This window comes from Mandrillus leucophaeus, unplaced genomic scaffold, assembly GCF_000951045.1.
Source record: "Mandrillus leucophaeus isolate KB7577 unplaced genomic scaffold, Mleu.le_1.0 Scaffold2, whole genome shotgun sequence".
Lineage (NCBI taxonomy): Eukaryota > Metazoa > Chordata > Mammalia > Primates > Cercopithecidae > Mandrillus > Mandrillus leucophaeus.
In genome coordinates, this window is record NW_012102031.1 from 4,446,925 (window position 1) to 4,459,287 (window position 12,363).

General features: G+C 46.0%; 1 protein-coding gene across 1 annotated transcript in view; it reads left to right on the forward strand.

Annotated features, from left to right (window-relative positions):
- Positions 1-12,363, forward strand: part of FAM227A (family with sequence similarity 227, member A) — a 95,420-nt gene that overhangs the window by 12,296 nt on the left and 70,761 nt on the right. Inside the window, exons 2-5 of the mRNA XM_011979125.1 lie at positions 350-585; positions 4,998-5,080; positions 9,142-9,211; positions 10,052-10,128. Coding sequence (XP_011834515.1) covers positions 444-585; positions 4,998-5,080; positions 9,142-9,211; positions 10,052-10,128 — 372 coding nt within the window. The 5' untranslated portion in view covers positions 350-443. The remainder of the gene's footprint in view (positions 1-349; positions 586-4,997; positions 5,081-9,141; positions 9,212-10,051; positions 10,129-12,363) is intronic.

The following is a 12,363-nucleotide window of genomic DNA, read 5'->3' on the forward strand; positions in this document are numbered from 1 at the left end:
CAGGATGGTCTCGATCTCCTGACCTCGTGATCCGCCCGTCTCGGCCTCCCAAAGTGCTGGGATTACAGGCTTGAGCCACCGCGCCCGGCCAAGTCTCCTTACTTTTAAGACTAGAACAATTTTCATCATGGGGGAGAGGCAGAGGGAGAGTCGGGCATCAGACATTGGAAGAACAAGTCCACATACCTTGAAATCTTCATTTAAGAATGGGCTTCTCAGACGGAACCCTTTCATTCCCGTGCAGGCATGGGACATGTGCTTCGCCATCAACCCTGCGTAGCTGGTGAACGTGGCTGGGCTCTTCCTCTTGTGTTTTCTGAGCTGGCTCTATGCCGTTTATGATTTCCAGGAGACTGATTAAACAAAGGACAAGACTAGAGTGGGAAATGAGAGGCTCTTAAAAGTAGAAGATTTTTGTTTGTCCATTTACAAGAAATTGGACAATGGATCACTTCAGGAAGATGGAGGTCATCAACCTCACCGCCCTACCGATGATACCAGTGGATGAGCACCTGGCTGTCTCGCTTGTCGCACGGGATACAATGGTGAAGACTGTGAGGAAGGAGTTAGAGAACAATCCACCCTGTATCCTTCTGGTGGTGTTGCCTACAATCAGACCAAATACACCTAACTTGAGTCATGCTACAGAGATCTAATCAGTGCTCAGGTCTATAATGCACATTACTTATTAGTTTGTCCCTTATACATTCATTTTTTTTCTTTTCTTTTCTTTTCTTTTCTTTCTTCGTCTTTTTTTTTTTTTTTTTTGTGAGATAGAGTTTCACACTGTTACTCAGGCTGGAGTGCAGTGACACAATCTCGGCTCACTGCAACCTCTACCTCCCAGGTTCAAGCAGTTCTCCTGCCTCAGCCTCCTGAGTAGCTGGAATTACAGGTGCCTGCCACCACGCCTGGCTAATATTTTATATTTTTAGTAGAGATGGGGTTTCACCATGTTGGCCAGGCTGGTCTTGAACCCCTGACCTCAAATGATCCACCTGCCTCGGCCTCCCAAAGTGCTGGGATCACAGGCATGAGCCACCACGCCCGGCCAGATACATTTTTTTCAGTTACTTAAATGCTACCTATCCTCTAAAAGAATTTGAGATTGTGAAGGATTGTTTGACTCCAGTATTTTTACTAATATAATCAGAAAGAGCCCCAAAGGAAGAAGTTCTGGAAGTATTTGTTGAAAGAATGGGGAAGAAGATTTTAAAAGCTAATTTTATTATTTTATTATTATTATTATTATTTTTTTGAGACGGAGTCTCACTCTGTCACCCAGGCTGGAGTGCAATGGCGCAATCTCAGCTCACTGCAAGCTCCACCTCCCGGGTTTACGCCATTCTCCTGCCTCAACCTCCCTAGTAGCTGGGACTACAGGTGCCTGCCACCATGCCCGGCTAATTTTTTTGCATTTTTAGTAGAGACAGGGTTTCACCGTGTTAGCCAGGATGGTCTCGATCTCCTGACTTCGTGATCTGCCCTCCTTGGCCTCCCAAAGTGCTGGGATTACAGGCGTGAGCCACCGCACCCGGCCTAAAAGTTAATTTTAAAAAATGGTTGCTTTGTTTCCCTTCGACCTCCCAAAGAATTATAGATGTTATTGATAGCAACTAAGAAGTTGTGGTGCAACCCTCCACCCTCAGACAGATGAGCATGAAACCCAGCTTTTTCTTTTTCTTCTTTTTTTTTTTTTTTGAGACGGAGTCTCACTCTGTTGCCCAGGCTGGAGTGCAGTAGCGCAGCCTCGACTCACCACAACCTCTGCCTCCCAGGTTCAAGGGATTCTTCTGCCTCAGACCCCAGAGTAGCTGAGATTATAGGTACCCACCACCATGTCTGGCTTATTTTTGTATTTTTGGTAGAGATGGGGTTTCACCATGTTTGTCAGGCTGGTCTCGACCTGACCTTAGGTGATCTACCCTCCTCAGCCTCCCAAAGTGCTGAGATTACAGGCGTGAGCCACCACGCCCAACTTGTAGCCCATTTTTAAATCAGGTTATTTTCTTATTGTTGAGTTTTTAAGAGTTCTTTGGATATTTTGTTTGCTTGGGTTTATTTGTTTGTTTGTTTGTTTGTTTTTGAGACACAGTCTTACTCTGTCGCCCAGGCTGGAGTGCAGTGGCACGATCTCGGCTCACTGCAACCTCTACCTCCCGGGTTCAAGCTATTCTCCTGCCTCAGCCTCTCAAGTAGCTGGGATTACAGGCGCCTGCCACCACGCCCGGCTAATTTTGTATTTTTAGAAGAGACAGGATTTCTCCATGTTGGTCAGTTTGGTCTCGAACTCCTGACCTCAGGTGATCTGCCCACCTCGTCCTCCCAAAGTGCTGGGATTACAGGCATGAGCCACTGTGCCCGGCCTTTTTTTTTTTTTTAATCAGGTTGACCTTGACTCTTTTCACCTGCCAGCCCTTCTCCCTGGCCCCAAATCTGCTCCTTCTGGCATCATCCAGGCTTTACCAGCATCTTATACTTGCCCTGGCCCTGTCTTCGTTCATCCTTGTCTCGCGTCTGACCCTGAGTTGTATTCCAGGGTCACAGAACTCCATCTCTGGAGGACCTTACAGCTTGTCCAGCAAATAACCCTCTCGGGCTGGAAATAACTCCAGGTCTTTCCATCTCCTGTGGGACTCATTTACCTTCAAGCCATGCTGCCAGCCCAGCTGCAGGTACCACTCTGCCCCCCTCACCTTCTGTGCCTCTCAGAAGCCCTTCTTAAGATGAGGCAAAGTGTCATCCCATCAGAATTTGCTTCAGGGTTTCACTTTGCAGGGCTGCTTTCTAATGTCCCCGCTTTCTTCTTAATCCCACACCTAACAAGTCCATTTCACCTACTGTGATTTGTCATGTCCCTTCTTGGTGTCTTCCTTTTTCAAGTATCCTCTGATTTGTAAGAACACTCGAGGGTAATGGAAGTAAGAGTGAACCTTGCTTTATGTGAAGGCAGTGAGGGGTGATAGGATTATGGGGGTTTTACAAAGGATATATCCTAGATCAATAGAGGCTAAGACAGAAAGAAATGTAAAAGCTGAGAGAGTAGGAAGAGGGGCCATAGAACTGAACAGATTTTAAGTGATAAGGTCGAGATACCCTTTGACACAGTCATCTGTCACCTGAAAATCTCTCATAAAGAAATATTCTAAAATATGGAAACAGCTCTCTATGTGACATCACACGTGCATCACAGCATTCTTTATTTATTTTTCATTTTCTGTTTTTTGTTTTTTGTTTGTTGTTGTTGTTGTTTTGTCATTCAGGCTGGAGTGCAGTGGCATGCTCTCAGCTCACTGCAACCTCCACCTCCCGGGTTCAAGCAATTCTCCTGCCTCAGCCTCCCGAGTAGCTGGGACTATAGGCGTGTGCCACCACGCCCGGCTAATTTTTGTATTTTTAGAAGAGACGGTATTTCACCATGTTGGCCAGGCTGGTCTCAAACTCCTGACCTCAAGTGATCCACCCGCTCAGCCTCCCAAAGTGCTGAGATTACAGGCATGAGCCACCGAGCCTGGCACACAGCATTGTTTTGTTTTATTTTATTTATTTTTGAGATGGAGTCTCACACTGTTGCATGGGCTGGAGTGCCGTGGCACGATCTTGGCTCACTGCAACCTTCACCTCCTGGGTTCAAGCGATTCTCCTGCCTCGGCCTCCCAAGTAGCTGGGATTACAGGCACCCGCTACTACACCCAGCTAATTTTTTTTATTTTTAGTAGAGACGGGGTTTCACTATGCTGACAAGGCTGGTCTCAAACTCCTGACCTCGTGATCTGCCCGCCTCGGCCTCTCAAAGTGCTGGGATTACAGGAGTCAGCCACCGTGCCAGCCGGCATTATTTATAATTGCCAAAAAGTATAAATAACTTAAATTTTTAATATCCAAGGAACAGTTAAGTATATTAAGGTGTATCCTCTGCATGGATTAGTATAATGTCATTTAAAATGCTTATCATGAAGATCCTTTAGCCAAAGGGAAAATACTCATAATAATGAATGGAAGAGTGGCCGGGCGTGGTGGCTCACGCCTGTAATCCCAGCACTTTGGGAGGCCGAGGTGGGTGAATCATCTGAGGTCAGGAGTTTGAGACCAACCTGGCCAGCATGGGGAAACCCTGTCTCTACTAAAAACACAAAAATTAGCCAGGCGTGATGGTAGGCGCCTGTAATCCCAGCTACTCAGGAGGCTGAGGCAGGAGAATCACTTGAACCCAGGAGGCAGAGGTTGCAGTAAGCTGATATCGCACCACTGCACTCCAGCCTGGGTGACAGAGCAAGTGAGACTCCATCTCAAATAATAATAATAATAATAATGACTGGAAGAGAAGTCAGAGTAGTAAAACAGGCTTACACTGAGATTATAAATACAGACAAAAATATGTATGTACAAAATATTAGAAGGAAAGTTCCCAAGTCCTAACAGAGTTGTTAGGATGGTGGCATTATGGATGACTCTTTTTCACTTTTTGTATGTTCCAAGGTGTCTATAATATGGTCAACTCTCATTTATAATTTGCAAAGTATCTCATTTAAAACAAGATAAAGAAATATGGGCTGGGTGCGGTGGCTCATGCTGTGATCCCAGCACTTTGGGAGGCTGAGGTGGGTGGATCACTTGAGCCCAGGAGTTTGAGATCAGCCTGGGAAACATGGCGAAACTGCATCTCTACAGGAAATTTTAAAAATAAGTGAGGCATGGTAGTGTGTGCCAGTAGTCCCAGCTACTTGGGAGGCTAAGGTGGGAGGATCGATTGAGCCCAGGAGGTCTGCTGCAGTGAGCCATGATTGCACCACTGCAATCCAGCATGGGCAACAGAGCGAGGCCCTGTCTCAAAAAAAAAAAAGGAAGAAAGAAATGTGAAAAATGTGAATGTTTGCAAAAAAATAATTTAAGGAGAGAGGCTGTGTAGACAGGGGCTGCCCTTCTCACCAGACAAGCCCCATCCTGTTCTGTGTGTCATCATCACCCTGAGTTTCCTTAGCAGACTCACCTCCCAGCATGCCTTATTGGCTCTATGCACCAGGTGAACCAAAAGATTGCTGACATAAATCTGCGTACCGAGCCATCGGCCAACAGCCTGGTGAGTTACCTGTGCTGGAGCTGAGACGAAGCTTCTGACGGGGTGGGCCCTGGGGATCATCAAGGCGTCACAGTGCCCTGGGGCCTCTCCATTTATTTGAAAACGTGTTTACACAATTGAGCACTCAACGTTAATTTTTTAAAAAATGAATGAACTTTTATTTTTTATTTTTTTGAGATGGAGTCTCGCTCTGTCGCCAGGCTGGAGTGCAGTGGCGTGATCTCGGTTCACGGCAACCTCCGCCTCCTGGGTTCAAGCAATTTTCCTGCTTCAGCCTCCCGAGCAGCTGGGACTACAGGTGCCCGCCACCATGCCCAGCTAATTTTTGTATTTTTTAGTAGAGATGGGGTTTCACCATGTTGGCCAGGATTGTCTCGATCTCTTGACCTCAAGTGATCTGCCCACCTCGGCCTCCCAAACTGCTGGGATTACAGGCATGAGCCACCATGCCCGACCTCTTTGAATATTTTGGATATTTTGGATAACAGCCTTTTGTTGGATATTTTTTTGCAGATATTTTCTCCTAGTATGTGACTTGTCACTTCATTCTCTTGACAGTGTCTTTTCACAGAGCAGAAATTTGCAATTTTACGAAATTTAGCTTATTAATTCCTTCATGGATTGTACCTTCTGTATCATATCTAAAAAGTCATGACCAAACCCAAGGTCACCTAGGTTTTCTCCTGTTGTCTTCTGGAAGTTTTATAGTTTTATGTTTACATTTGATTTTGATCCATTTTGAGTTCATTTGTGTGATCGCTGTAGTTTTCACCTCTCAGGGTGTCTACACGGAGCCTCCAGAATTCATTTATGATAGTTGTGGCTTTGCTACTGGTTCCCATGGAGGTTTCTGCCCATGGGTTTATCCTCCTGCTGGTTGTGATTCTCTGTATCTACCTGCCTGTCTTCAGTTTTCAGGCAGTAGTTTGCCCTGTGACCTCACTTCTCTGATCGATATATGAGTTGTTAATTTTTCAGTTTATTCACCTTTACTTATTATAGGGATGGAATGGTGACTTACGAGATCCTTACGTGTGGACCTGAAATGAGAAGTCTGAAAGTTAATTTTGGTACATTTTTATTGGGAAAAAATACAAACCCTTCAATAATTCTCAAACACACCCACACACACACGCACACACACACACATATCTTTTTGAGAGGCAGGAGTGCTAAATGTTAAGCAAGTAGCTGTTGTGTAGCACAGCTCCCGCAAGATGGAAGAACATGGGCATGAATCATCTGTAAGTGTCTTTTTGGCTATTTTGGATTTTGGCAATGGTGTATATTTGTTTCTTATTTTTAACTGCACTTAAGAAATCTGAGGCATAAATCTAAAGATCTGTAAGATATGGAGATAGAGATTTAAAAATGAGGACAACAAAGAAATGTCAGCCAACCAACAGGTCGCTACTGAAGACCTGCTCCTGGATGGTGCTGGGTACATTGTTTTGGGGTCAGTTTCCCATGCTGCTCAGACTGGATGGTCCCTTACAGCTCACTTGCTCATAGTGGTGTGAGGCAGAGGATTACAATGATGAAGATTTACTCTTTGAGAGATCCAGTGAGCTGCAGGCGAGTTCACCCGCAGGTTTTTCTTTTCTTTCCTTTTCTTTTCTTTTTTTTCTTTTTTTTTTTCTTTTTGAGACGGAGTCTTGCTCTGTCGCCCAGGCTGGAGTGCAGTGGCGCGATCTCGGCGCACTGCAAGCTCTGCCTCCCGGGTTCCCGCCATTCTCCTGCCTCAACCTCCCAAGTAGCTGGGACTACAGGCGCCCGCCACCACGCCCAGCTAATTTTTTTGCATTTTTAGTAGAGATGGGGTTTCACCATGTTGGCCAGGATGGTGTCAATCTCCTGACCTCGTCATCTGCCCACCTCGGCCTCCCAAACTGCTGGGATTACAGGCGTGAGCCACCGCGCCCGGCTCTTTTTTTTTTTTTTTTTTTGAGATGGAGTTTCACTCTTGTCGCCCAGGCTGTAGTGCAATGGTGCGATCTCGGCCCACAGTAACCTCCGCCTCCCGGGTTCAAGCAATTCTCCTGCCTTAGCCTCCCGAGTAGTGGGATTATAGGCACGTGCCACCACGCCCGGCTAATTTTTTATTCAGGAGCCACTATAAATGCATTAAAAATTCAGGACACAATGCAGATCTAGGAAATAAGCATCTCTAATGTGAAGGCCGGGGAATCTGTGTATTTGAATACTTCCCCAAAATGCTGGTCATTGGTCCGGTTTGGGAGTTGCCTTCCTGGAGAATGGCGCTACTTGTAGGCCCTGAAGTCATCTCAAAGGTAAACTCAGCCTAATGCTGGTCTTATCATCTTTCCTCCAAAACTTGCTCTTCTTTCAACATTCAACTATCCTTTCTCCCCTCTTTCTGTGCAAATCTTATCCATCCTTCCAGGCCATACAGTGTCTGCTACAATGACATTGGTAAAGATCAGAGGCATTGCTATATTGCTACAGTGACTCATACCCATCCAATTCATTCCTCATGCCTTAAACTTCAGCTGACTTAATTGGAGCAACAATGTTAATACATAGACTAACGCCTGTGATGGCACCCCAACCCCTGGCACACACACACACCCCTGCACACATGCCCAGTACCTTTCACTCATGCAGACCAGGGAGGGCCCATGCGAGGGAAAGATGGGGGAGGCCTGGAGAGGTATTTCCCAGTTATCAAGCTGGGGAAAGTCGGAGCCTGATGCCACTAACACTCATGTCCGCCTCTTCTGGACATTTGGCTGTGACTGCTCTGGCCCACATTGACCTCACTTTTTTGATTCATAATCACTGCAGTTTAGCATTTAATTGTTCCATGAGTGCTGATTTGGCTCTCCAAATAGAGTGTAAGTCCCTTGAGGGCAAAAACACAGACTCATAGTTGTTCGTTAACTTTGTTACCCAAGCTCATTGCTGGACTCTTGGTTGACAGTCAGTGCAACTTGGGTCACTAGCATTCATTTTTCTTTCTTGCTTTTCAAGGGGTAGGAGGATGGGGGTGGGGAGGAGTCAGAGGTGAAGAGAGGTCTCTCTTGAGAGGTCAAGGTAGATAATAGATATCCCTTATTGAGCAGCTCCTATCTGATAGCCTCTTTGCCAGTGTTTTAAAATACATAAAACACTTTATTTTTGACCGTTATAAGAACTCTGGAAGAGGCCGGGCGCAGTGGCTCACATTTGTAATCCCAGAACTTTGGGAGGCCGAGGCGGGCGAATCACAAGGTCAAGAGATCGAGACCATCCTGGCTAACACTGGTGAAACACTGTCTCTACTAAAAATACAAAAAATTAGCCGAGCGCGGTGGCGGGCACCTGCAGTCCCAGCGACTCAGGAGGCTGAGGCAGGAGAATGGCGTGAATCCGGGAGGCGGAGCTTGCAGTGAGCTGAGATCGCGCCACTGCACTCCAGCCTGCGTGACAGAGCAAGACTCTGTCTCAAAAAAAAAAAAAAGGAAAAAAGAAATTCATCACTGGAGACTGGATAAAGGTTGGGGCACTTGCTGGAGCCTTGCGTGCAGAATCACACCTGCTTCAAAGATCCATTGCTGTGCTACAAACCACCCCACCTTAAAGCTTACCATAAGGTGTATTGTTCAGGCTTCTGTGGATCAGGACTCAGATGGCCTGTCCATTGGATGAGCCAGCGGCTGGCTCACTCGTATAGCCACAGTCAGAAGGTGGCCAGGTGGGCTGGATGGTACCCAATGGTCTTACTTGCCCTGGAAGATAGATATTATTAGATATTAATTAGATATTATTATCTCCCTTTTACAAAGAGATTAAACAATCGCTTGTTTAATTTCTAATTCCTGCTCTAAATCACATACTCCTAGAAGAAGGGGCAGCGTGAGACAGTGGGGACACTATGGGGGATGATGTCAGTGACATTGAGGCCACCAGGACCTACCACCTGGAGAAAGACAAGGCACTGGCCACAAACTTTGCTCCAGATCTTTTGTGTACCAATGAGAGAAAAGGCCCAGTCCCTAACCCCACCCTTCTCCAGGATTTGCATTAATCCCTAATGCCCCTCTTTTTCTTGGTTTTTGAAGGCAATTGAGAGATTTGAATTGGAGAAGAAGGCTTTAAGAGAGAAAACTCGCAGCAGTCCAGGAGACAAAGGCAAAAACCTTTCCCTTAGCCTTGATGCTGTTTTCATGGGGTTTGTTTTTTTTTTTTTTAGTATCTAAAATGCAACTGAGTAGGAATCCCAAGTTTCAGATGAGGATGTTTCTATCTTCTGAAGGAGCCTTAAACCTGACTTTTTGACATTGGGCAAGGAAGGAGGGAGGGACAGTACCATTTAGAGACCACCTACATGTGACACCAGGTGCTTTTATCCACATTCCCTTGTTTTTTTTTTATTTTTTGTTTTTTGAGCTGGAGCCTCACTCTGTCACCCAGGCTGGAATGCAGTGGTGTAATCTCGGCTCACTGCAACCTCCGCCTCCCGGGTTCAAGCAATTTTCCTGCCTCAGCCTCCTGAGTAGCTGGGATTACAGGGGCTCGCCACTGTGCCCAGCTAATTTTTGTATTTTAGTAGAGACGGGTTTCACCATGTTGGCCAGGCTGGTCTCTAACTCCTGACCTCAAGTGATCCGCCCACCTCAGCCTCCCAAAGTGCTGGGATTACAGGTGTGAGCCACTACACCCGGTCCCTTGTTAAATTTTTATAACACCTGGGAGGTAGGTACCATTTAATATATTTTATAAACGAGGAAATAGCCTTGGAGGGAGGGGAGTAACTTACCTAAAGTCACAGTCAGTGTGCTCCTCCTTGCTGCTTCTCTGGATCAAGTGGTCTAATCAGATAAGTTAGCAACACAGTTGGGATCTATGAGACTAGTAGTGGGAGTGTCCTCTGGCAGCTCAGGTGGAAGGAAAAAGTACAGCTGTAAGCACTGTACAGCTGTGGACAGACCCTGTGGTTCCTCATTTATCTCTTTCTCCATTTTTCTGCAGTCAAGAGACAAAGAAAATCTCAGTATTCCTGCAAAGGCTCAGAACTCAGACATGCCAGATCTTCTGTTATAAAAAGGGTAAGGGATCTACTGCTGGGTCTGTTTCTGACTGGCTTCTGCTAGGTATGAAATAAATTTTATTCCTGGGTAGGAGAATACTTGGTGCCTGGGTAGTGATTATGAAGGAAAATCACAGAGTTCCTAAATCTAGAATTTCTCATAACACCCTCAAAAGGGCAGAGCTGACCCCAGCCTCAGAATATGGAGTGTGACAGAGGTCATGTGTCTGCTTATTTTTTAGAACTTAGAAGGTGTCTCCGCTCAGAGATGTTCAGATCTAATCCCGAGCCACGGTGCCACGCAGCTCCAAGGGGCTGTCCACACTGCAGGCCCCTGTGCGACTCTTCTGAGTCACACCCCATGCTAGTTGTGCCACTGCAGACTTACTGTGGATACCTCAGGAAGCTGAGATTCAGGAGCAGTAAGGTGACTTGTCACAGGGTCATGCAGCTCACTGATGGCAAGCGCCACTTCCTGCTCAGTCCTCTGACTTGAGACAGGCTCTCTCCCCTGCCTCCTCTGCAGTGATCTGGCCCCACTGCACAGCCCCCCGGTTCAGATCCTCCTTGGCTTCTTCTCTTTTTCTTTTTTCTTTTTTTTTTTTTTTGAGATGGGGTCTCTCTGTCACCTAGGCTGAAGGGCTGGAGTGCAGTGGCACGATCTCTGCTCACTGCAACCTCTGCCCCCAGGGTTTGAGTGATTCTCCTGCCTCGGCCTCCCAAGTAGCTGGGATTACAGACATGCACCACCATACCTGGCTAACTTTGCATTTTTAGTAGATATGGGGTTTCACCATGTTGGCCAGGCTGGTCTCGAACTCTTGACCTCAGGTGATCTGTCCAGCTCAGCCTCCGAGAGTGCTGCGATTACAGGCATGAACCACCGTGCCCGGCCCTTAGATTATTCTTTACACTGCCTAGGTCTTAAGTATCCAAACCTTTAAATGCTGGGGAATCTGAAACAGTATGTTGTTCATATCCTTCTTACACCTTTTGGCCTAGGAAATTCCAAAACAGCACAAGGCCTAAGGGGGATGTGAGTCTGCATTGGAGCTGTCATACAATCCATTGACAGTGGCTGAGCTAAGTGTCCTGCAAAGGTGGCTCAGCCAGCACATGACAGAGCTGCCACCTGACTCCAGTCATCTGACCCAGAGTCAGTGCCGCAAATCATTAACTGTTCTTCCATTGTCCATGGCCAGAGCCCAGTTAGGAAGTCATCTGGGCCATCCAGATGTTTCGGTGGGCTCCTTTGGGTGTCAGAAGTTTCCTCTTTTACATATTTTTACATTTTTTATAGTCATCATGTTTTAGTTTTATCCTAAAAATCATCTAATGGTATATATTAACCACAAAGATAGTAATATCCAATATTAGCATTTTAAGAAATTCACACTAAATAAATAACCCCAGAGGAAGGGGAACGACATGCTCCAAGCTACCGATGATATTAATAGTAACCGAAAGTAATCAGTGAGTAGTTAATTAAATTATAGCACATAGTAACATGATATATCATCTTTTTTTTTTTTTTTTTTTTGAGATGGAGTATTGCTCTGTCACCCAGGCTGGAGTACAGTGGCGCTATCTCTGCTCACTGCAAGCTCCGCCTCCTGGGTTCATGCCATTCTCCTGCCTCAGTCTCCCAAGTAGCTGGGACTACAGGTGCCTGCCACCACACCCAGCTAATTTTTTTGTATTTTTAGTAGAGATGGGGTTTCACCATGTTGGCCAGGATGGTCTCCATCTCCTGACCTCGTGATCCACCCACCTCGGCCACCCAAAGTGCTAGGATTACAGGTGTGAGCCACCGCACCCGGCCGATATATCATCTTAAATGATAATTTTGAAGGCAACGTAACTACATGAAAATCTAAAGTAAAGTAGATAAAGTGGGATATAAAAATCATATACATATATATTTGACTTCTTAGAGCTATCAAAGTCAGCCAGATAAATCATATATAAATCATATTACGATTGAAGTTACATATTTGTGTTTGTATACATTTGCTCAAAGTCTATAAGGGAAAACAGAAATAACGTAGACAGCACTTTGGGAGGCCGAGGTGGGCAGATCACCTGAGGTCAAGAGTTCAAGACCAGCCTGGCCAACATGGTGAAACCCCATCTCTACTAAAAATACAAAAAATTAGCTGGGCGTGGTGGCGGGCGCCTGTAATCCCAGCTACTCAGGAGGCTGAGGTAGGAGAATTGCTTGAACCAGGAGGCAGAGGTTGCAGCGAGCCGAGAT